Source organism: Drosophila pseudoobscura, chromosome 2, assembly GCF_009870125.1.
Source record: "Drosophila pseudoobscura strain MV-25-SWS-2005 chromosome 2, UCI_Dpse_MV25, whole genome shotgun sequence".
NCBI classification, from domain to species: domain Eukaryota; kingdom Metazoa; phylum Arthropoda; class Insecta; order Diptera; family Drosophilidae; genus Drosophila; species Drosophila pseudoobscura.
Window position 1 is genome coordinate 12,481,820 of NC_046679.1, and position 26,924 is coordinate 12,508,743.

The following is a 26,924-nucleotide window of genomic DNA, read 5'->3' on the forward strand; positions in this document are numbered from 1 at the left end:
GATCTATAGATTGCCTATTTTGTGGTGTTTGCCAAACTCTTTCCAAAATCCATGAAACTCTCTTCGAAAGAGCAGATCTAAACCACGCACCGAATGAAGGAGGGAAGAGGGAAAAACCTCCACAGTCGAAAATATGAATCGAAAAACATGGCCCAGGCACGACCCAAAACCAAATGGACCAGAAGGCCAGAATCAGACCAAGAAGACTCCAGCCTCCAGCCTCCTTTCTGGCCAACTGGTTGGGGCCTGTCTGGTTTTCTCTCTGTGTGTGTCTTTTGCGGCTGTTGCATTGTCTTGTGGCATGACTGCTGCCGCTGCTGCACTTGGCGTTGCTTTTGGGGGGGGGGGCTCTTTTATTTGTGTTGCGTTTTTCCTTTCTACTTTTGCCGGCCCCCCCGCCTTTGACCAAGGTCCGATGGCGTGGTTCTGTTCTTGGCCATGTTTTGGTTTTACAAGAACATTTTTTACACAGCGACTGCCACATGTTGTACAATAGTTGCAACAAGGCTTTTCTCTCTCTCTCTCTCTCTCTCTTTCTCTCCCAATCAAAAATATCCTAAATCAACTAAAGTGTTGACAATAATATTTCCATTCCGCCTTAAAGTATTTCTGTAAATATTGTTTGATTTCTGTTGTGTTTTTGTGAGGCTGCTAATTTTCTAACCCCACGAAAAGTCTATAAATAAACAAGGGACCTCTAGAACACCAACCACCGTTATGGCGCATAAGGATATTATTTTGCTACCCCCGTATGTGATTGTGATTGTGATTTTCCCAAAGTCCCAGGGATCAGATCGCTGGTCGATCATCAATACTTGTCGCACAAATCCCTTACACCATTCCCCCTAATCGTCACCCCTCCGAATGGAGTTCATTTATTTTCTGTTTAACATCATTTTAGGGATTTTCCATGCATTGTCTTTATTTGCACGGCCCAACCCTCCCCCACCCCCCCCACGAAAAGCCAAGGGATGTTTCCTGCCCGCCTTCGGGGGGTGGGGGGGGGGGGTTTAATGCCTTTCAAGTGGTTTTGGTGCGTAAAGTCCTTTTGTGTCCAAAGGATTAATTTTGACCCTCAACCAGAGATCCTTCTTTAATTTATATATTTTTTTTTCGGGCTTTCAAAAATATTTAAAAAAAAAAGTCAATTTCGACTGTGGGGCAGGGTTTCTCCTGCCAATAAATCCGTAACGAATCCTTTACGGCAACGGGCAAGGATCTACGCTTCAGTGAATTTCTGATGGACGTATCCGAGCGTAGCATATTGATGGCAAGTTTTTCGCATTTTACGGATATTGCACAATTTCTTTTTTTCGATTTTTTGATTTTTGGGGGATTTTTCAGTCGCACTCGCAATCCCCGCAACAAAAGTGAAAGACGAACAAAAAATATATACAAAAAATGATTAATTATACAGGGGAAAATGGTGGGTGGTAGGGGGGCGGGGAGGGGGGGGGGTATTGTGTCGGTTGGAGGCGTGATTGAGGCAGACGGACGTTTGTGCGCGAGGCACTTTTAATTGGCTTTTGAGTCATCGACTAATAAAGATTAATTGTTTTTTAAAAGCAAAAAATGTTGACAATGCAGTCGGAATTTGTTCTTTGTCGCGCGGCGAGCGGGCAAATATGGCAAAGGATATTCGGAAGGACCTACCTCTCCCGGCCGTTTATCTATGTCAGCGCACAGGAGGCTTCATGGGGGGCTTCAGGGGGCTTCAGGGGGCTTCAGGGGGCTTCATGGGGCTGGGTACGAACTCAATTGGAAGATTAAATGCGAGACCAACGGACCAGTGCAGTCGTCTGGCATTCGGTAGTGGGAGTGGGTTGTGTTTTGGGGCGGGAGGCGGCGGTCCTACAGTGTATATCATGGACATAGGCGGGGGGCATTGGGAAGCGGGGAGACCCTGCGTCGGGCACTTTCTGCAAATACGGCGTAAAAAGTTGCCATGAGCGAAAGGACTCGACGAAAATTTGGTACCAGAGATTTGGAATGTTTTCGATAGGTTAATGGAGATTTTTCGATAGTTTATCTGTTATTGGTGATTTATCTATCTTTATCGACAATTTATATATTTGTATCGATAAAGTATATTTTTCTTTCGATCATTTGTATATTTTATCATTAATTAATTTATTTTTATCGACAATTCATCGATCAAATTGATAATTGATCTATTTTTATCGAAAGTCGATCTGTTTCATCGAGACTTTATCTATTTTCATCGAAATTGTTTATATTTGATCGATAATTGATCGATTTTTATCGATCACTGATGTATTACATGAAACATCGATCGATGGTATAAACATGCAGCTATGTTATCGATAATTTATCTACTTTTATCGATAATTGATATACATATCGATGATTTATATGTTTTGATCGATAACTTATCTTTTTTAACGATCGTTCATATATTTTTGATCGATAATTTATCTATTTTTAACGATCAGTAATGTATTTAAAGGATCATGGATCGATGGTATCAAACATGTAGCTATGTTATCGAGAATTTATCGATGATTTATGCATTTCATGGATTATGGATCGATTATATCAAACGTTTCGAGATATTATCGATTGCTTACTAGCGGAAATGATGTTATCGCTGATATGATATAATCTACCAACATTATTGTAGTTTTTGACTGCTATCGATTATTTATCGCTCAACTATTTTTCATTATTTCGATTTTACATGCCTTTAGATCGAAATTGTACCAAAATTTTGTATTTTTGGTCCGCTTTGATACCCTTTTCCATCTCTCGCAGGCATAAAAATCCTATAACTCCACCAATTTCTAGAAAATATCTCCCAAAGATGACAGTATCTGGTATTTAAACGTTATCGAATGATCTTATTAATTCTACAATAAATGAATCATTCATTCTTTGGTTCTTTTTCGATGAAAAACTGCTTCATATCTGTGGCAGATCTGTTTGTTCCTTGGCAGTCCCTTCCGTACGTCGTATAGTCTTTCGTTACGCACTGTATTCGCACCGCTCTCTGACCTGCCACTTGCCAATGTCGCCCCATTTTTGCCTCAGACAATGTGTTATTGTATCCCACTCTCCCTTCGCGTTGCATATGCGGCACAGAGAGTGGTGCGGCACGCGGAGTGTGGGGCGGAGTGCGGAGTGCTGTGGTGGTGGCTACTGTAGAGCCATTGGCAGGTCGAACGATTCAAATGGGCCGCCATCGTCGTCGTGGTCGTCCTTCTTCTCGTTGATGGCTGCGCTCCCTCATCCTGAAACCATTTTTGCGTATGAATTGCAAAACGCCGCACATATTTCACGTTATTGTTTGGGCTCTGGATGGGGCTCTGGGCCCGGGTCTGGACTCCCTGCCTTTGAGTTCTGGTTAAAGCAGGTAACCCTCTCTGTCTCCGTGAATGGCATTCCAAGTCGTGCCGTGCCACACATTTGATATATGTTTTTCGGTGTCCGAGAGCATGAGTTAACTGTGTCACAGGCATCGTAAATTTTCGCCACATTTTCCAAAAGGGGGCCGGGGGGGAGGGGGGGGGGGGGGCTAGAAATAATCGTAAAATGATGAAGTCGTTTCATGAACTTTGAAAAATATGAATGATTTGTGTGTGTGTCTCTGTTTCGGTTTTTGGGTGGCTGCAGTAAATTATGACGAGGGGGGGGGGGGGGGAGGTAGGGGGTCCTCGAAGTCACAACTAAATTAGTGGCATAATTAGTCGTCCTACTGTCCTTCTGCTCTGCTGTCCAGGCTGCACTTATACGCATGTACGCGACTGTCATGAAAAATGATATACCAAAAACTTGCCAGCAGCTGCCTGGCCCCTGGGTCTTGTCTGCCTTTTGGGTCCGGTTGAGGCCTCCTTTTGTTTTATGCCGCCGCTTCTCTCTCTCTCTCCCTCTCCCTCTCTCTTTCTCGGTGTCCCTTTGTCCCTTTCAAGCGCATTTCCAGAGTATAATTTCGTTGAATATTGTTCATTTTAGTTGTGTAATTGTGCGACGTTGTCAAATGACAACGAGAGCTGCCCTCCCCTGCCCTCCTCTCTGCCTTCACTTTCGTTTTTCAACTGCGAAGGATCGTCTTACAGTAGAACCCCTCGGTCGAAGGAAGGGTCGCCTCGCAGGTCGCGTGGGTATCTTTTTTTCTGTTTTTATACCTGAACGAAGCCTGGTCTGGTCTGGTCTTTGGCTTAAAGGCCAGCGCCACAATTTTTGACATTGACATTGTCTCTGTCTCTCTCGAAGATATATTTTTATCTGATCGTGTGCCGCCGCTGCGGCATTCAGTTGGAAAATTCAGTCTACTATTAATGGTTTCCGCGAGGGTTCTATGTGGCATCTGTCCCTCTGGCAGATAGACAGACGAAGAGCCAATCAAATTGATGAAATTTCAATTTTATTTCGTGGGTTTTTCGATATGAAATTTGAGCTAGTTCTTCGACGATGGGGTTTTAGGATAATTTGGTTTGACACTCATTTGGTGGCGCGTCGTTGAGTGGAAAGATTTGACAGGTTCGCTGAAAAGTAAGACCCACTTCGAAGGGATTCAAAGATGATCCAAGAGCTAGATAAAGCTGTGAATAAAGGCAGTTATGAGGTTGAATGGAGCTGGAACCCGAGTGGAGTTTAAAGAGGATTTTGTTTTAAAGTTTTCCGTGGTTTATGATGATCATAATTTGTTGTAAATCGAAGATCAACCATCGAGATGATGAGCCCAAAGATGTGGAATTTGGAAGACAAATTGTAGATGCCCGCATATGATTGAGGCCTTAAGATTTTGGGATCTGTAATGATCATCGAAGAGAGGCGCGTCTTGCCGCAGAGCCCCTCGGTCGGTTGGCGTTTCAGTCTGGGCCTCGGCTTGGGTGTTTATAAATAAAGATGAGCATCTCTTTCCAAACAATTAACCTTAAATAGTTTTTTTTTTGACAAACATTTTTTTGACACAACTTTTTTAATACAATTTTTTGTTTAATATAACTTTTTTACAAATTGAATTTTTGTATAATTTTTTATTTTATTTTCTTTAATATTTTAAAATTTTATTTATTTATAATTTCTTTATTTTGTAATATTTTTTTTTTATATTTTATTCTATTTTTAATATTTTATTTATTTTCTTTAATATTTTTTATATATTTTAATTTTTTTCTTAAATATTTTATCTAATTTTTGTGTGTTTAATTTTTTTTTAAATATTTTTATATATTGTTAGTTTTTATCTTTCTTATTTTATTCCATTTTTGTCTTTTTCTTTTTAATTTGGCAAGCAAATAAGTAGATAAATTATTTATAAAATGTTGATGAATCCCCCTAAAAACACTCTTATAATCCATTAAATTTATTTATGTTTCCAAAATCTTTAATGATCGACACATGGAAGGTTTTGCCAAAAACCAGATCTTGTTTGGAAAACCCTAAACACAAAGCCTCTAAATGATCTATTTGAGTATTCCGATTAGATTGAACGCTTTAATTGCTGGGGGTTGGGGGTTGGGGGCTGAGGGCCCCATAGATACGAAAGTTTGTTGAACAAATTGCTTCGATCATGATCCCCGCAGATGAGGATCGATAAGACCCTTAGTCAAGGCCAATTGAAAGGCCTTTTGTTTGGGGCAATGTTATCATAGTCACGCCTATCTGTGGAGCAAACCCCTGGTGATGCCCTGGCCGGAGGGAGCTCCCGCAGTGCGTGTGCCCAGAGACGATCATCAGGCCGTCGATCGACTCGCCGGAGAGTCATTAATCAAGGCCCACTTAAAGACATTTAAACGCTTACGAATTGTGATGCTCTTGGCCGATCGAGGCACGATTTTTCAACGATACATATATCAGCGATTTATTTTGCTGCCGCCTTTTATTTCTGGCTTTATTATTATTATTATTATTATTGATACAATGCCCCGTTTGTGTTTACCGTTGCCATAAATTGACTTTGACACACACTGAGAAAACAGGCGATGAAATCTCAATAAGAGAGGAGTCCCCAAGCAGTCCCCAAGCCCCGAAGACAGCGCCCACAGATCTGCCTGGGGATTGGATCGCATTGCAGCTCCCCCCGTGGGCTGTGGGGAATGTAAATTTTTGTCGCTTCTCGGGAATTGATTTATATCTGGAGGCAGCAGCAGCCGCAGCGGCACAAGTCGCTCTGGATACGTCTGTGGATTGGCTTCAATCTACTTTATTATTCATTGGAAAGACACACCACAAGGAGGCCCACAAGATGACGATCCAATCCGCAAGAAGTGAAATTAAACAGAACAACCAATGCTCATAAAAAAAAACGAATACGTACCCCCCAAAGGCCCCGAGACTTTGAATTTCAATTAATTTGTCTGATGGATGGCTTGGAGGAATCATCGTAAATGAGGGTATTTTCATTTTTATGGGCTAATTGCCATTGTTCGGAGACTCTCCTCTGCCGCTCTCTTCGGGCTCAATCAAAGAAACAAAATGGCAAAAGGGAAGACAAAGTTTATTTGCCTGCCGCCCCATAAGATTTTTTTCCGTTGTGTGTGTGATTTATGGGACACTTCTTTGGGGTTCACAAATCACAGAAAACCCACGACAAAAAAAGAAAAGGAAAAGACAGGCTGTGACAGAGTCGCTAAATTGGAAATTAATCAATGAAAATTGAATACCAAATTAATATTTATGGCCACTGTATTTCGTTGAAGCTCAATTAATGCAATCAAATTTGAATATTTCATAAAATGTTGTACAAAATGTAATTGAAAGACGGGGACAATGGCTGGAAAATGTGACAGGAAAATATATATATATTAATTACTGCCATCCAGGCTTCATTTCTGCATGTGGCAGGGCCTGCAGCGTTTTTCTGGTGACCCCGAAAAAAGGTGACCCAAATAAAAGTTTTTCTGGGAACATCGGAACCTTTTCCAGACCTCTTTAGGACCCTTTAGGTGGCGAAATCATATGGCATACACAATTTTATGATCTATAAAGATATACAGATCTAGACAGGAGGATACATTACCAAAAATCTAGACAATCGGATGAATATTTTTACAAAAAAGTAGGAAAAAATTACCCTACCTCCAATGAGCACCGAAAATGAGCACTGATTCATTCAGGATCCCCTCCAAGGGACTCCGTACCGATTTTAAAGCCTGCCTTGTGGACACACTCGACTTGAAAATAATAATCATAATAATTATAGTTGGAAATTCGTTGAAATAATAATAAAATTGTGAAAAATATGCAGACGAGTGGACGAGTAAATTGCCCTGGCTGGACTGCCTGTCCGACTGCCTACATCACAAATTATGGCTGCATTTAAGTAATTGTTGCAACCGATGACAGCGCTGTTGCATGCACCAGCAACTGTCTGTCTGCCTGTCCGACTGTCACTGGCACATGGTCAATGAGAGCGTTGAAATACGCAAAAAATGGCAACTTTAAAGGAAGAAAAGGGAGGAACAAACGGGAAATGGGAATTCATAAACTGCAGCGACGACAAATTGAAGAGGGAAATAGTGGGAGAGGAGGAGAGGAGGAGGGGAATGCCAGGCATATAAAATTTTATGAAACGCCATAAAAATATTTATAAAATTGTCACCCCGCTGAATCTTTACGAGCATTTTAAAAATAATGCATGCAATAATGGGAAAAATTAAAAAAATAAATGTTCAAGCAGATAAGAGTTGGAGAAAGCAACGGAAATAACGAGATCGGAATGATAGGAAACGTATTGAAAATATAATATTTACAAGGATATAACATTTGAGGGTTAACGAGAAGAGCATAGCGAGTATTAAGGGAAAAGGAATATAAAATAAAGATAATAACGAGAAGGGAATAACGAGAGGGTAGTAGTGAGAAATTAGTGAGGGGCATGGAAAAATGATTAAATAATAACTGTAGAGGAATACTGAGAATCAAATAACAGGATTTAAATAACTAGAAGGGCATAACGAGCAACGAGTAAAAAAAATAATGAAATAACGGGAAGAAATAATAATGTAAGAATGCAATAAAGAAAAATTAATACCAAAAATCTGGTAACGACAAAAAACAAAAACGAGAATAAAATAACGTGTAACTAGAATATTGATAATGTGAGAATGTAATAACGACAACAGAATGAAGAGATAGGAATTACGAGAAAGGAATAAGGAAAAGCGATTAAAGAGAAGGGAATAACGAGAAGCCAATAACGAGAGACGAATAAAGAGAAGCGAATAACGAGAAGCGAATAACGAGAAGCGAGTAACGAGAAGTGAATACCGAGAATCAGTAAACGAGGATCGAATAATGAGATAAAAATAACGAAAAGCGAATAGCGATATGGAAATAACGAGAATCGAATAACGAGCAGCGAATTACGCGAAGGGAATAACGAGAATCGAACAACGATAATCAAATAACAACATGAGAAAAACGAGTATGAAATAACGAGTGAGCACCATAAGTAGAGAGAAAATATAATAAAGAGAAATAGAAGAATAACGAGAGTGAAATAGATAGAATAATAATACAAATATTGCCAATGGAATAACGATTCTAAAATAACCATAATAGTGGATTTTTCCCATCAAGCGAGTCTCATGTCTGATTTCTCGCCATCTAATGTCCATTTCCATTTGGAGTAAGGGTTTTTTTTCTTCTAGATTTTCTTACGCTTCATTGATTTCCTACAGCTTTTGACAGTTGAATGCATTCCTGATGCTCATTTCCAGAGGGAGCGAGAGAGACGACTTGCAGACCAAGGCGTGAGTGTTGCACGTGTCAGAGACGAGGTCCAGGAGCCCTGCTGGCTGCTGCTGGCTGACCCAAAAGGCAATTCAATACACCACAAAATTTCGCATCGACTAATCCAAAAAGCATTTCTGACACTTTGCTCTCTCCCTCTCTCCTGCCTCTCTTCTGCCTCTCTGCCCCTCTCCTGCCTCACTAATGACTTGGCACTTCTTGGGTGTGTGTGTGTGTGTGTGTGTGCAACCTGTGTGCCACGCCCTTGGCTGTCAGGCATTTGTCATATTTCTGTCAAATAAGCGCTTTTAATATTGATAGCTGCCCCTGCCCCTGCCCCTGCCGCTGCTGCCCCACCGCCGACGACTGTCAACAGGATGTTGGCTTCAGCGCGCTTCAGCTTCAGCTTCAGCTTTCAGTTGCAGCTTGGGATGCAATCAGGCGTTTTATGTGAGCAGCTTAATGGGAATTTATTGCATTTCATACCCACCCCCCCCAGGCCCAGTCCCCCGACCCCGACCCCGCACCAGCCCCCTACCCAGTCCTTCCTTCCACCCGCTTGCCCTCAGATTTAATAAATTTCTTCTTACGTTTTCTTTTGTTGAAATCGCAATCAATAAGTGTTGCTTTTGTTGCCTATGAGGGTTAAACCCTCAATGGGTTAAGCATAATGATGATGATTTATAGCGATGGATCGTTGTTGGTTTTTGCATAACAAATGATGGCAACAAATGCTAAATTATCCAACATTAAAAGCATTAAGCTAGCCACCTGCGTCCCCCCACCCCCACCCCCCGGCTGGACCACCCGCAGAGCTTGAGTGCAAAAAAAAAACAAACAAAAAAATGATATAAATTTATTTATATTGCTGGGGGGGCATTCGCCTTCTCTCTCTCTCTCTCTCTCCCTCTCCCTCTGAATCATGTGCATAAAAAACAAATGCAAAATGCCAAAAGGTCAGCCAGGTTTCTTTTTCTGAGCCCCAGCATGAAGTCTTGGGCCTTTTAAGAGCACTTTTTTGGAGACTAAGGAACCTGTACGAATGTGGGATTTGTGGCACCGAAACTAAGGCTGAAAAGGGGTTTTCAGGGGGTTTTTTCAATCAAAGAAATGTGTATCTAAGAAACCAGAGCTCCATTTAGGAATTAATAGAGATTTTCTGAACAACCTCAAACCAATGAAGCTCTTTCTGGGAATTAGTAGAGATTTTTTGATTGTTTTTTGGCCCAAATTGCATTCAATTGAAATTCAAATCGAAGCCAGAGAATGGGGTCTCTCGAACTGGATTCTCCCCGGGATAGGCCTAGAAGTTCCCAGACTTCCCAGACAATAAACATTGGATTGCCATAACTTTCAATATTCATGTCCGAAGAGGCCTGGCCTGGGTCCACTTTTCGAGTCAATTGCCTGTTAATTGCCGGCCAACAGATTTTGTAGCTGCCGCTGTATATGTGTGTGTGTGTGTTGTGTGTGTGTGACAGTCGACAGACCTGTTTTTGGGCAATCAATTGCTTAAAGTTTACACAACAATTGTGGTTTAATTAGAGACTTGCATGCCATATATTATGGAGTGCAGAGCAGAGCGAAGTGGATTTCCAATATTTATTGTGGGGTGTGGCACCTGGAAAAAGGGGCTAGGTTCTAGGCTGGAAATTCTGGTAATTAATTTATTGTCCCCCCCCCCCCCCCCGCCCGGGGAGGTTGTAAAATTTTAATGTCCACTTTATTATCTCGACTTGAAAATCTAATTACCAAAAGTGACTGCAGTAATGTGTACCTCTGTACCTCTGTACCTCTGTACCTCTGTGCCTCTGTATCTTTGTATCTTTGTATCTCTGTGGGCTCTTCTGTTTGGGCAGGTCATTCTTGCAGCTGACGCACCACCAGATCGGCCAAAAGTCAACCATTTTTCGGGTTCGTTCCTCAATTAAAGAGGAGAAAGAACTTTTTTTGGTTGCCTTTATTATCTTGATGAGCTCGGCCAAACTATTTTACGAGCTCAACAACAAGTTAATTAGCCATTGGCATTAATGCCCCACACTGTGGCGACTCCAGCCCGGCTTTGGCTTCGTTTTGGAACAGCAATTTTATGTTGTCAAATGGATTTTGACGGTCTTTCCTCGCTGTCTCTCTGTCTCCCCGTTTCTTCCTCTCTCTTTGTTTGTCTCCGGCCTACTTCCTATCGTTAATGAAGACGCCCAATCATCCTCTCCCTCAGAGTCCCGCCATTTATTTGGTTTTCTTTGAATGCCCTTCCATTGGCCGGATTGCCTATAATTTTTCGCAACAAGGAAACATTTCCGTTGGCTATAAAGCATTTTTTTTTGTATTTATTTCTTTGATCTGCAATCAACAGGAAATGCATAAAGCAGATGTCCTTCCTTATTCCATGAAGAATATAGTTAGGGATCACTGGAAACCATAAAAGAGTTGATTACCTGTTATCGATAAGTATTGCCGATAAGCAATGTGGATATATTTTCCACTTTTGGATATAAATATTCATCTAAAAGTTACGAATTGTCTTATTTTGTTAAGGAAATTGAAAAAACATTGATCGATTAATTCGATAAAGTCGATAAATACTCCTTAAAGTCGATAAATACTCTATAACATCGATAAATGCACAATAGTATCGATAAAGTCGATAAATACTCGACAGAAACTCGATAAATAATCGATAACGTCGATAAATAATCGATAAGTGCAATAAAGATATCGATAAAGTCGATAAATAATCAATAAAGTCGATGAATGCTCAATAAATATTCGATAAAGCTGTTCAATGATAGTTAAAGTAGATATAATCGATAAAATATTGATACAATCGCTCTCTCTCTCTCCGATTATTTTTGTAATAGTTTAATTTGACATACATTTTTTAAATTATCCATAATATATCGATATATTTATTGGAGATTTCATGCATATGCAATACGGAAATATTTCCCACTTACAGAATAAATATTCTTTTAAAAGTTAAACATTTTCGTAATTGATTTATACATTTTTTCGATTGATTATCGATATCGTGAATACATGATATTTGAATTAGATAGAGTCCATAAATGCTCGATAAAATCACTTTATTTCCGATATATGATCTCTAAAATACTTGTATTTGCAGTAAATTATTTCCGAAAGTATCAATAATATATCGATATATTTTGGAGCTTTAATCGAAAGAAATTCGGAATCGCTTCAGACGAATGATCGCTGTTTTCTGGTTAACCGAAGCGGAATAGACTCCTTTCGCTTATGGGACAATGTCATTCGATCAGGTTTCTACCTTGATTACCATTATATTCTATAGTTTTTATAGAGCCCATGACCCTTTGAAGAGTATGTCATCTTTTTCCAATTCTCGAATCCCTATATCTGGCCCTTGGGCCTATGCAAAATATATGAATATCTCTCTGTTTGCTTGGGCTAATGATTATAATTAGACGTTCGTGTGCGTAGACCTGCCGCAGAGATGACTTCGTCGTCATCTTTATTCCCATCAACTCGGAGACAACACCAAAGCGGAGTCGAAGGAAGGGGCAGAGGCAGGGGCAGAGTCGGTGGCAGGGGCACAGTCACATCTAGAGAGCGTGTGAACATTTTATTTTCGGTGTCCGTTTCCGTCGTTGCGCACCTGCACGCCAGTAAAAAATAAAAAATAAAAACGAAAACGAAAATGATAAATGAAATCAACGAAAAATTGTTCGCTCAATGTGCAAATAATTTTTAATTAAATGGCAATTGCGCATACGCCGCGTGTCCCCAAAATGGGGGTGTGGGGAGCAGACAGGACGGAGTGACAGTCCACGATGGTAGATAAATAAATGGCCAGACAGCCGCCGCGACACAGCTGTTGGCGACGTGTTGCAATCGCTGGATGGGTGGGGAGGGGGGAGTGGCGGGCTGAGGGAGTACGAGTAATTTGCCTGCGCCGCTTATTGAGCCGCGATGTGATTTGCCAGGCAACACCTCTCACAATTGTTGCGCTTGGGGCCTAGAGGCCAAGAGTCAAGCACGATCCGCGGGCGATGGAGGCGGGGGGCGCGTGGGGGCGGTAGGGGACGGACGGACGGCAGATGGGGAGACAAAGCAGTCGATCGATTGAAATGACAGCTTTTAAAACAAACGGCGGGCCATCCAACAAATTAAACTTGCCCCAAACAAAAAGAGGCACCAACAAAAAGAGAGAGAGAAGGAAACCCCCACCCCCAAAAGAGGGGCAGAGGCGACTAGAAGGTACCCATTATTGGGGAATTAAGGGGCGGGAAATTATAGAGGAGACATAAAGCAAAGAAAATTTCAACCAAAAAAGCAAATAAATCGATAACAAATCGATTAAATAACGATAAAAGACATAAAAGCGATAATAAAACTTACCAAAAGTGATCGATAAATTAACGATTTATTATATACAACCTTTGAACCCTCCTCCACACCCTGGGCATTCACAAAAACGTACTAAGAGTTATCGATAAATTATCTATATATTATTGAAAAAGCAAAAGCAATTCCCTCGCGTCGAAAGGCATTCAAAAGTCTTAAATTGTGGCCTTTCGCTTATGGGAAATACTTAAGTGTTGCCTAGCCGTTGATCGATAAACCGATACACCCTTTGTACCCTCCTCCAACTGCCTGGGCATTACAAAAACTTACTACAAGTTATCAATAAATTATTGACATATTTTTATAATATTTTAGGAAAGACAATCCCCATTCCCTCGCGTCGAAAGGCATTCAAAAGTTTTAAATCCAAATGATTGTGGCCTTTCGCTTATGGGAAATACTTAAGTGCTGCCTAGCCGTTGATCGATAAACCGATACACCCTTCGCATCCTCCCTAATCCAATGCCCTGGGCATTCAAATCTTTATATAAAATGCGTTACGACAACGCCCCCGCAATATCAATTTGTGTGTGTTGTCCCTTGTCTCTGATTGAAGCCAACAACTGCTCTCCAGCGAGCGGCAACAAGTCCGTTTCTTGTTGTTGTTATTGTGGCCGTCGCTTTCGATGATGTTGCATTAAATTGTGGCGTGCCCCGCTGTGTGCCCTGCGTGGGCGGAAGATACGAGAAATTAAACAGAAACAGAAACAAAAACCAAAAACCCAAAAGCAAAAGCAAAACAAATCAAGCCCCCCGACAAACTTTGACCCGAAAATAAATGCAGCCAACCAATTGGTTGGGAAGTGAAAGGGTTTGGCCTAGAAGAGGTGAAGCGCCTAGAGAGGGGCAGGGAGTCGTGGCAGCAGTGGCAGCAACGTTTATTGCCGGCATTTAAGTTGCTTATAAAAATGTTATACGTTTCTTTGACGAATTTGTTGGGCAAGTTCTTTAATTTTAAGGAAGATTTAAATACATGAGAAATTTTGGAAATTGGTTGTAAAATTTTGGTAGTAATTTTGAAGAGTTTTTCAGGCTTTTGAAAATAAACAAATGGGGATTTTAGTGAACCGAAAATTTTGGGAAATTTAAAATGAATTTTAGAAATTATTTAAACGATTAATAGTCGATAACATGGCTTAAAAATAATTGATACTATCGAAACATAGCTGAAAAAAATTGATAAATGAAAGATAGCCTCTATAAAATAATTATAGCTTCATGAATTGTGTAGAAAATCGATAAACCATCATGTAAAAATTATCGATTTACGATAAAAACCTATTCTAAGCTATCGATAAATTTTTTGATATATTTTTGTGATTTAATTCGTACAAATTCCCCATGGATTGGTGTTTTTGGGCATTCAAAATTGTTAATTCCAAACGATTATTGTGTCCTTTCGCTTATGGGAAATCCCTAAGCCCACTCAACGGCATTCGAAGGTGCAACACAGTGGAAAAGGGGAAAACAAGACTCGTATCTCACGGAAAAAAATGCAACAGGTAAAAGTACATCTATCTATTTTTATCGAGGACTCAATTAGGGACTGGGGGAATATGCTTTTGCCTATTCCTGTCTCTGCCTCTGCCTGTCCCTAATTGATTCCTCGAACTTTCGAAATTCACTTTCCCAGCAAATTACGATTGAATTTCGATTTGCAGCGTAAAAGCCAGTAAAAGTTCAATTCATGACATTTGGCCGACAGTTTTATTGGTGAATAATTGGTCATCATTGGGGCCGTACCATCGACAAAAAAAGAAAGAAAACAAACAGCCATCCATGATTGATCTATTCAATGCCAATGAAAATGAAAATGGAAACAAAACAGCTGCCGGCCCAGACAACAGACAACAGCCGGGGAGAGAGATATGTAGAAGAAAAAAAGAAAAAAAAGAAAACAAGAAATCAGCTTAGTCACATGGTTGGGGGCAGGGCCATGAGGCATGTGGCATGGATGGGAGACTGACGGCAGCAGAGCACATAAATTATATGATATTGGTGTCCTCTTCTGGAAAGGTGTGTGGTGTGGGGAGGGGCCGCTTTTGGTAAAGATTGGGTTGGGCTTTGAGAGGATTATGGGAACGATTATGCCCCGCGGTGGAAGGGCATGTTGGGATCTAGCAGATCTGCCGGAAACTAGCAGGAAAAGTGTTGTGTATTCCTAGGACTAAGAGTGCTTTGATGAATAATCGATAGCGTCGGTAAATTGTCGTTGGAATGGCGAGAAGCTATCGATAATTTATAGATTACATCGATAAATAATATATAGCATCAATAAATAATAAAATATTGATATATTATCGATCAAGGCAATACATTTTCGATGAAATATTTATCAATTATCGATAAGTTATAGATACAACCGATAAATAATATAAAAAATTATAATAAATTAAATAATGATAAATTATCGATAATTTTTATATAAATAATATAATAAAAATAATGAAATATTGATAAATAATCGAAAACGACGATACATTGTCCAGGAAATATTGATAAATTATCGATAAGTTGTAGATAAATCGATAAATAATATAATATAAATAATCAAATATTTGTAAAAAAATAAATAAGGACGATTTATGTCGATAAAATATTGAGTTATCGATAAAAACGATAAATAATACATAGCTTCAATCAATAATGAAATATTGGTTAATTATCGATACATTATGGTTAAAATCGATCAATAATAAAATCAAAATAATAGATAAAATCGCTCATCCATCGATAACAGTGATAAAAGATCCCTGAAAGGCAAAAGATCGATGACAACGATACATTACCGATAAAAATCCATAAGTTATCGTTTAAAAAGAGGCAGAATGTGGCTTCTGGCTGTGTCTTCTACTCTTTGCTGGAGGAGTATCCCTCTGGTCGAGCATCTCTTTTGTTGTGTGGCACTCGTTTGGCGCTCGTTGACGGGTCGAAGCCACCACTAAAATAATCCATTAAAGATAAACTAAAAGCAAACACTAAACTTTTGTGCTAAGCCAAGAAGAACCGCAGCAACCGCACACCACACCGCACCACACCCATTCACCCACCCACGCACTCATGTACCCACTCGGGGGGGGGGATTGATAATCAATCATTTATCAATGAGCAAAAGCGCGGCACACGCCTCACTAGAAAAACTACATGTGGGGGCAGGCGGCAGGGGCATGGTGGATGTGTGTGCATAAGCTTTTAGTTTGCGTTTAACGCCTCATGGATTCTCTAAAGCGGAAACGGAAGCAAACGGCAGGGCGGGGGCGGGGGCGGGGGCTTGGGGTGTGGGGCTTATATGATAAAGTGCATGTCTATATGGCTGGCACGCATTACGAGGCGCATTGGCAAGCCGCAAGGCAGCGATAGCTACAGCGACAGCCCTTACCTCCTGATAAGAAACCTCCCCTCCCTCCCTTCTCCTACCCCGCAGAGGCATGTGGCATGGAACAAACCGCAGCTGCCTGTGGGCCCAGCCCTGCCCCGCCCCGCCCTTCGATGAGTTTAATTAATTTTCTAGCATTTTGGAGTTTGATTTGAATCTCAGTTCTCACTGCGTCATCAATTGTGGCCAGAGGCCAGACAGCCCTCAGATTATGGTGGGAAAAATCTTCGAATGCGGGTCGAAACATATGCTGTAATATTTGCTGACTTCTAAATAATAATATTCTGAATATTCTGAATATTTTTTGCAGGCGGTGGAGAGACAACAAAGGAATGTGAGGAGCGTCCTGTACCGCTGATGGCCCGCTAGAAATGTGCGTTATAAATTTTTACGACTCTACGCAGGGCATTGAATTTTTACGAGACGACGACCCGGAGGAGCAGCATGATGTGCCGAGGCAGCAGCAATTTAAAACAATTCAGGCAGGAAAATAATGCTTAAAGTAAGGCCAAGGAAATTGCATGCTTGGCATTAGAAGAAAACCCAACAAAACAAAGAAAATAAGGGAGAAAGGCGAAAGAAAAGCTGCAGCACGTGACATTCGGAGAAAACTCCTTGCACACGACGCCATTTTGTAACGGTAATTGGCAGACGGCGTCACACGTGAAGCTAAACGTCCGCCAACACGCCCCCCCCCCCAACAACACTCCAGCCTCCACCCTCCAACCTCCACCCCCCAATCATCATCATCATCATCATCGTCGTCGTCGTCGTCGTCCTCGTCAGGCTCTCAGGACGATGGCCGTTAGCAACATTGTCTGCGAATGGCTACGTGCCCTGGGACTGGCCCAGTATGCCGAAAGTTTCCTCGACAATGGCTACGATGACCTGGAGATATGCAAACAGGTCGGTGATCCCGATCTGGATGCCATTGGCGTTGAGAATCCATCGCATCGGCACAAGCTCCTCAAGAGCATTCGCTCGCTGCGGGAGAAGGGCGCCGCCTCTGTCTATTTTATGCTCAACGATCCCAATTCCCTGTCGGGCAGCATGGAGATACTCTGCGAAACGCCGCCCAGCAACGACCTCGAGATGGTGCTCGGCGAACAGCTGGAGACGGACGGAGTGCGTCTGACAGCGCATCCATATTCAACACCGGTAAGTCTTTTTTTCCCCCCCTTTTTACTATAGTTGTAGATTTAATGAGTGGCAGTTAATGGAAGCAGTTACCCGCTGTTTAGGGCTAAAGGGGAATATTTTGTATCACAAGTTGTGGTCGGTATTGCTATTATCGCAATTTTTGTTGTTTTTGAGTGGTATTCCTTGAAGATTTGAAAATTTCGATTAATTTTAATCTAAAGTCGAAAAGTGTTAAAGAAAAGTGATCGATAAATGTTCGATATCTGCGATTGAGAAGATTGAGAAAATTTCGATCCATTTTAATCTAAAGTCAAATATCGTCGATAAATGTGGAGAATGAAAAATGTCGATTAATTGCAATCTAGCGTCAGCATTTTGTGTTAATATGTTATCGATAAATGATCAATGTATTCGATAACATTCTATATTGAGACAATTTTGATTTATTTTAATCTAAAGTCCAAAAAGCGTGCAAATATGCTATCGATAATTATCACTGGCTTCGATGAATTTCGAGCATTCGACAACTTCGATATATTGTAAGCTGAAATTCAAAAATTTTGCAAATACGGTATCGAAAAACTATCAAAAAATGATCGAAAGTTTAAAGAATGAGAAAATTTTGATATATCTTAATCTAAAGTCCGAATTTTTTGCGAATATACTATCGATAAATCATCAATAGCTTCGATACATTTCGATAATGAGCAAATTTCGAGTAATTTCAATTTAAAGTTCAATTTGTTTGCTAATATTTGATCGATAAATCTCACGAACGAGAACATTTTGATCCAATTTAATCTAAGGCCAAAAAACCCTTATAAATATGTAATAGAAAAATTATCTGTGGCTTAGATAAATTTCGAGAATGGTCTATATTCATGGAAAGCCCTAAAATTTGCTTAATTTTAAACTCATTCTACAAGTACGTTATCGATAAATTATCGAAACCTTTACAACATTTCTATAAAATAGATAAATTCAAGATATATCGTTGAAAACTGTATTACATAATCGTTATACCAATATATGATCGATAAAGTCGAAAAATTATCGTTAAAATCGGTAGCATTTCGATACAATATCGATATTTTAGCTGAAATTCACTGCGGAGTCAATGGTTTCAGTTTCATTGCCTTTTGCGGATCCTTTTGTTTATGGGAACAGCGAATCAACATGCGATGAACAGTGGCTCAGTGACGCTACAGGGTATCAGGGGTAAGCTCTGCTTTGTTCAAACTAAATAACACCCTTAAATAACCCCCCATTGAGAGCTCTCTCTCTCTTTGCCTCTGTGGATTCGAAACTCAATGAAACTGTCACGAACAGAGGACTTCGAGGGGTGGGGTGACTGGAGGGGGGGGGGGGGTCACTGAAGTATCTTTTAAATGTATCCGAACACACACACACACACACACACACACACACACACACACACACACACACACATAGAACTTTCAGGCAAAAGTTTAACTAAAACTGAAGCTTTTTATTACGAAATCCAATTGCAAACAAAATCTAAAATTGCACTTTTCCTACCATGTAGCTAACCCCCCCATCCCCCCTTGCCCCCCTTGCCCGCCACCCCCCTCTAACACTTTTCCAAGCCAGAGTTTCGAGTGGAAGGAAAAGAGAGTCCCTGGTCCCTGGTCCCTGGGTCTCTGGTGGAAGACTATTCAATGTCAGTTTACATACTTAAATTAAAATTCTGGACATGCGAAGTGGTTCAAGGGGGGGTGAGGCAGGGGGGGGGGATGTGTGTCCCAGGGGCAGGTTGCAACGTTGGAAAATGTCAAACCCGAGGTCCGAGATCTCCGCACTTGACAGTAAAATGGAGAACATTTTAAACAGAGAAGCAAAGGCACTGCCCTTCCTGCCTCCCTCCCTGCCTCCCTCCTCCTCTCTTCCTGTAACCTGCAACTGCTACTCTTTCCCCTTCCCTGGTGCCCCCCTTCCAGTGATAATCCTCTGTGCCCCTCCATCGAGTGTCGTGTTTGGGTTCTCCTCCATTGTTCTGTGCCGCCTCTCCACTCCAGGTAGGCGACATATCATGTGGCAGCACCGAAAAATGTTTCCGTTTAAAAAAATACCCACCTTTTCGGCCTTTTGGGGGGCTCTGAAGTAATTAAAATAATTCCTTCAAAAGAGCAGATTTTGATTTTGATTTTTTAGCAAAAATTTTGTGATTTATTATGCAAAAATATTTTTCTCAACCTTTTATATTTTTCGCGTGGATTTTTCTCATAGCTCAAGAATTTGTTGCACATCAGTTGATGTGATTTATATACGGGGGGCATGCCCCAGTCTCGTCTCGTCTCGTCTTTCAGTCTCTTCTCGACATCGTTGGCGGCACAAATCACGTCATTGAGTTGTTTTCATCAAAAGGGCAGGCATGCAGAAGACACAGAGAGGCCCAAAAGAGAGACCCACAGAAAGAAGCCACTGCCCCAGCCCCTGCCCCTGCCCCTGCCCCTATCCCTGCCCCATTCCCCCCTTTCCCCTTTTCCGCCTTGCCTTTCATTCATGGCCTTTTGGTGGCTCCTTCTCTGGGGCTTTGTTTTTTTTGTTTTTTGTGCCGTGTGTATATTTTTATCCCAAAAACTATCGTCTCGAAGGCAGGCTGACAGGCGAACCGGACAACCGTCGACGTCTTTTGCAGCAGTTTTGTCCGGGAGTATCTGCGTATCTTCAACGGCGGCTGTGGCTGTGGCATACAATTTTTATTTATTACTCATTCAGCTGCAAAATTGTTCCTTAATTGCCCATATCAGCTGAGAAATGAAATTTATTACCTGGCGTGTGTATATCGCGCACTGTCCCCCCCTCCCCATCTCTGGCTGTCTGCCTGCCGCATCATTATCAGAGGCATGCCCCTCGCTGCACAGTCCTGAGCCACCGACATCATCGACATCATTAGTTTTGTGCGCCGTGCCGACAACGTTTTGTATATTTACTTAATATTGCATTGGTCCGAGACGAGACGAGACGAGAGCCAGGCCCAAGTCCAGGCCCAGTCCATGACCATTTATCTCCGAGTAGAGCCCGAGACCGACCTTCTGTGATTTCTGATTTCTTATGCCAATTTACTTGGGGATCTGCCCTGGCAGAGGCTGCTCTACTTTGCGGCTCATCCCCATCATCATCATCGTCCAGCCAGCCAGCCAGCCAGCCAGCCAGCCATAGATCAAAAGACAGTTTGCTTTAGTTTTGCTCCTTCTTCATTCCCTTCCTTTCTGTTGTATAATTTTATTTTTATGTGCCTTTAGCCTTGACCAGGTCAACCGACAGTCCCGTGTTTTTGGGGTCGTCTTCCTTGGAGCTTGACTCTTGGCTTTTGCTGCCTCCCTTGCCTCCCTTGCTTCCCTGCCTCCCTGAGGCCTCCCCGAGGCAGGCAATGACTGACTGAACTTTAAGTTATTTCTGCGCTTTGGTTCTTCTTTTATTGATTTGTCCTCTCTTTGATCTTCTGCCTGAGCTCTGCTCTCTGGCATGATTTCATTTTTTATGAACTTGACTTTTTTTTGTTTTTTTCTGCTGGGCCTGGCGTTGTTGCCCCTTTCTTGTGCCGCCTCATTTTGCGTAGCGTTGCAAGTAATTGCCGCAATTCAATTTGTTCATTTTTGACTACGTGCCATGTGGCTTTATTGTTGTAGATTTTTCAGTCTACACCCAGTCTACGGCCCATTATGTGGGGCAGACACGTTGAATTTCTGTGCAACTTGTGGCAGGAAATTGCTGCGAATAACAGTAGATTTGTGCCTCTGAAAGGGCATGTTTTTAAACGGTTTTTAGGGTATGAATTTTGAATTTTTAAATGTAGATAAAAAATATATAAAATATAAAAATATATTAAAAAATAAAAATATATTAAAAAATAAAAATATATTAAAAAATAAAAATATATTAAAAAATAAAATGAAAACCTTCGGTTTTTATTGGAAATTATTTTAAGTAAATTAAACAAAAAAGAGAACTAAATAAATAAAAAAGAGAAATAAATAAAACAAAGAGAAATAAAAAAATTACAATTAAAAAAATCTTTTAAAAGTAATAAAAAAATATTGATAAAAAATAAACGTAAAAAATTAATAAAATAAAATAAATAAAAAGTATTCAAAAATAAATAAAATAAAATAAAAAAACTTTTTAATATTTTTTAATAATATTTTATATATAGTTTATATTTTCGATTAAATAATAATTTAATAATTTTATTCTTTTAAATATCTGTAATATTTCTATAAAATAGCAGGAAATTCACGAAAGTATCCGTTCGCTTAGGGGAATTTTTTTTCCATTTATTTTCTACACTGAAAAATAACCACTTTATGGACTTTCTACTGCCTGCCAACCATCGAAATATCCGCTAGAACTTGCAGTTTGAGACGCAATCTCCTCTCCAAAATCTTTGACAGATTTCCACTAAATTTCCATTAGCCTCCACCAGAAACCCCCGTGCCGAGAACCCGGGCCAATTAACGCTGGGCGGGTGTGTGGAAAATCCGGCAGCTTGAGTGAGTTTTCTTTCGTTTACCCGCATTTCCTTTGCCCTGTGTTCGACATCTTTTGCCTGCATTTACCATCTTTCAGCTAGAAATAAACTTTTTGTCATTGCACTAATTAAGAATTGTTCTTCAGTCCGTCCCCTGCCCTCTAGCCGCCCATCCGCCCCCCGTTTTCCCGACATCAAAGCAGGCGATTTCCCCGCCCTAACCCTAACCCTTGGCCGGGAAATTTGCATAGCCTTCCGCCCCGCGCGCCTTTCATTCAACTTAATCAAGTATTTAACACCAAAAAGTAAAACTGCGAAACCATTCATTGCTCATAAAAAATTAAAGCCTAATTGTACGCGAGCGGCAGGGAAATTGAGGGGGGAAAATGGAGGGGGTGGCGGAGCAAAAAGGGAATCCATGTCCTGGGCAACATTGTGTTTTTTGTTTTGTTTTCCTTTCGCACCGCCCCTAAAAACGGAACGGAAAACCCCGCTACTCGAAAAAATCGACTCTACAAAAGGCGTTGGTCGGGAGACGGGCCCCAGGACCCGGGACCCAGGACCCCGGACCCGGGACCAGGAGCTAACGTGCTGCGGCAGTGTGCTTTTTAATTAATTTAATTGCAATTTAATTACGCTTGCTATTTAATTAAACACATTGAACAAGCACGGAACAAGTTAGAGCGAGAGAGAGCCATAGGGAGTCCTGTCTGCTCGAGGGTCCTGCCACGAAACGCTCAATTGCATGTTGCCAAAAATTTTCGAAGGGTGGAGAGGGGGGGGGAATAGTTATTTTTGTGGCTCAATTAGAACTGCCCCAAAAGTTGAATTGATTTGAAGAGGAACTCCTGAGAGGGTCTGCTCGGGGGGGTTTATTATTTGAAGGGAGTTCTCATCCAGCCAGAGAAAAAAGAGCCCTGAGAATCGAATATTTACCTCCGGGAGAAAAAGTTGTGAAGGTTGAGACTGGGATTTAAAAACTATGAAAAAATATATTTCTAAAAAATATTAAAAAAATATAAATATAAATATAAAAGGAATATTTATATAAAAAAAAATTAAAAGCATATACAAAAATACATACAAAATAAAAATAGTAATAAATAAAAATTTATTGATTTATTTAAAGTTTAATTTAAACAAAACTAAAAAAAATGAAATTATTACAAATAAAATTAAATGAAAATGTTAAAAGAATATGTATAAAAAATAAATATTCATAAAATAATATTCACAAAATTACATACAAAATAAAAATTATAAAAAGTAATTCATAAAAATTAAAAAAAAATAAAAAAATTTATAAAATAGAATAAAAATAATAAAATATACATAGAAAATTAAAATAATGACAAATTATGAAAAATAGTTTATAAAAGTTAAATGAAAATATAAAACATAAAAAAAATATAAACCTACAATATACGCTAAAAAATAAAAATAATGACAAATTATGAAAAATAATTAATAAAAGTTAAATGAAAATATAAATAATGACAAATAATAAGAAATAATAAAATAAAAAATTATGGGTCGTATTTGAAAGATCTTTTAATATTTTTTCGTTTAAATATAATATAATTTTATTTCACCACCGAATATTTAACATAAAGTTGGGCCTGCTTCCTTTTACTATACGACTTTTCTCCGAGTGCAGTTATAGTTTCCGTTTCGTTTTCGAGTGATGTTTGAAGTGTCTTTGGGTTTAATTTGCTTCGTGGTTGAGTTTCTTGCAAACAGAATGTATGGCGGAAAACAAGTTCCTATATCATCCACTCTTTTATACGATCTATCCTTTGGGGGGTTTGTGTGCTTTCTGTTGTGCTTTCTCTTTTGTGGTGGCGGCCAAAAGGTGTTTGTCGCAGCTTCCTGATGCTGCATCGCGTGATGGTGCTCCCCATAGGCAAAGATAATTTGCAGGCTCCGTTGATAATTGACGATTAATTTAATAGAATGCCCAAGTTGGGAGTTGTTTCACTCTTTCGACTGCGACTGGGACTCCTTCTCTGAGTTGGACTTGGACTGGGAGTCCGACTCCGAGCCATGGCCGACTGTCGGCATGCTCAATTGTGCGAAGTTATTTCGCATTCAGCCGCAAAGTGGCACCAAAATGCTGTCGTCGCCTGTCGCCTGCCTGTCGTATAGTTCCCCTGGCTTGGCTGCTAGTTGGTTAGTTCTAAACAACTTGCCACATGCTTTGAGGCAGCCGTTGCGGCCTCTAGCTGTAGCTGGACTTGGCCTTACTTGGAGTTTATCTCATATTTCACATGCCGCCGCAATTACTGCCGACAGAGAGGAGCAGCAGCATCAGAAGCTACTTACCAGCCACCAGCCACCAGAATCCCCCTAAACCCAACTCTAGTGTCAACTGGCAGCAGCAGCCTACACAAAGAGCAGAGCCCCCCCCCCAGTCCCCCAGTCCCCAGTCCCCAGTCCCCAGTCCTTGCCTTGAAATGTTTCATAAATACTTGAGCAACGCGGCAAACATTTTGCTTATAAATCAAAAAGTGACCACGACGGCGGCAACTTGCGGCATGGCCTGGGATGGCCATGCCTCCCTCTCAGACCTCTCGGCCCGTCTCTGGGATCGTTGACAGGCGCTTATAAATCTTGTCGCGCACTTCTCGACCAGGTCCCCAGCTCTGACCGGGGCTGCAGCTCCTTCCCGGGGCACGGGAGCCGCAGACTGCCTGCCTACGCCACAGCCCCAGTACTCGTAGCACCGTACCATCGTACCACTTGTGCGTTTCATATAACCAATTACAGAAAACAGTAAGAGACAGCAGCAGCAGCGGAATGGAGAGCGGTTGAGCGGAAGAGCGGTAGAGAGCTGCTGCTTCGGCCGGAGGATGAGCGGGAAATTCATCTTGTCCTTTATTCAATTTGTTGCAAAAGTCTTGTTGGGCTTTTTTTACCCGCCGAATACCCTTGCAGCCAGAGAGGGTATTGTGGCACTAAGTGGAAGTCTCGGAGCATTGAAAGGGGTAGTATTTTTGGGTTGTACAGGAATCGAAAGGATTATCGGAAAGAGATTAATCTTTCCAAAACATTTTGAAATATTTTCTTATAATAATGGTATATTTCCTATAGTAGGGATCATCTAAAGTTAATTGTTTGTATAATTTAAACATAATTTGGAAGAATTTTTTGTGGGTAAAATATCGATAAAGCCAATAAATTATCGATAACATCTGCAAATGATCGACAGAATCTAGAAATAAATTTTTAAAATCCATAAATGTTCGATAAAATTATCGACGAATTATCGATAACATCGATATATTGCTAATTATCGCCATTTATGCTATATTCTTAATAAAAGGTGGTACAATATTGTTGTATATATATAAAGGATCAATAACACCGATAAATTATCGATAATATTTGATAATGTTTGCAAATGACCGATAGCATCTATAAATAGGATCAACAAGTCCATAAATATTCGATACAACTATTGATTATTTACCGATAACATCCATATATTTTTGATAGCTGTATGTATGCCCTATATCTACAAATTCTCGATTATAATTGAATATATCTATAAATTCTCAATTATAATGAATGATCGATAACATTGATATAGTCTCGATTAAATCGATTTATTCTTAGCAAAATCTATATAATATCGATAAAATCGATTCTCGGTCATGGCAATATCCCCATGGTTTCGATGGTCGCTGTTCTTGTAGAAACCAATGTATCCTTTCACTTATGGGCATTTATGGGCAACAGCATTTAACGAATGATTGGGCATTTGTTGGGTTTTGAAGTATATATTCCATGTTGTGCCACAAAATATAAAGTATTTGCCTCATAATTCGCTGCATTTGAGGCCACAATATTTTGCTCCACTGCCTGTCAGGGCATTGATCTGCAGACTGTACCCCGCCTGCACCGAGAGCCTTTCTCTGGCTCTTGTGTTGCTTGTATTTATGTTTTTTTGCGATATAAATTTCTCATTGCCAGCATCGGCAGCAGCCACTGATGGACAGAGACTTCAACGGGGAGGGAAAAGAATGGGAAACGATGGCTAAACAAATCGCATTCGAGTTGACATAACTCGCTGTCAATGTGTCGTCTGTGTGTCTCATAGTTGTTGCCACTGGCTCTAGCTCTGGCTCTGCCTCATGGATGTTGCAGCAATTACACATTTCACAATTGTGCCACGCTAATGATGGGAGTCCCACGTCCAAAGCGCCGTTGACAACTGCCTGTAGATTTTTGTGACATTAGCCAATTGTACAATTGCGTGGAGTGGATTGTAGGATTGTAGGATTCGAGTCGGTAGTCGGTAGTCGGTAGACGGGAGTGAAAGGCGGCATGGCCTAGGCCATACAGACTTCATTCGCTTGGATGGACTTGTTCCTCCTTTACTGCCTCGAGGGGGAGGCGGCCTGCCTGCCTCCGACTCCAACTTGGAGTCCATTCGGTTCCGACTTTGGGGTGATTGTGCTGTCCGGCTCATTGATATGCCCGTCGCTGCTAAATGTCAATTAATGTCATCAACTTAGTAGTTGGCTCTTTCTTTCTTCCTTTTCCTCCCTCTAGTCTTGCTAGTCTTTGTTGTTGTTCCCCCTTTTCGCTTTTAATTGGCGTTTGCAACTGGTAGATCCAGCCTAGATTTTTCTAGAATTTCTTGTGGGCGTTTCACACTGCTCTTGACTTCGGAGGCGGGAGCTCTTGCCGCAAGTGAAAGTTGTTTGCTTTCTTGCCTCCTGCCATGCTGACACATTTACCAGCCATCCCATCTCTGCTCTCTAGTCCATTGAAAAAGGCCTGCTCTAGTTAGAGCCTGGCACGGTAGCTAATTAGAGCAGTCCCTGCATG

General features: G+C 40.7%; 1 protein-coding gene across 5 annotated transcripts in view; it reads left to right on the forward strand.

The window, feature by feature from the left end:
• The window catches only part of SKIP (Shal K[+] channel interacting protein), a 174,747-nt gene that overhangs the window by 31,983 nt on the left and 115,840 nt on the right, over positions 1-26,924 (forward strand). For all 5 annotated transcript variants that reach the window (XM_033376531.1, XM_003736475.3, XM_033376529.1 and 2 more), the window contains exon 2: positions 16,770-17,617. In XM_033376531.1, the coding sequence (XP_033232422.1) occupies positions 17,258-17,617 (360 nt within the window). In that variant the 5' untranslated portion in view covers positions 16,770-17,257. The remainder of the gene's footprint in view (positions 1-16,769; positions 17,618-26,924) is intronic.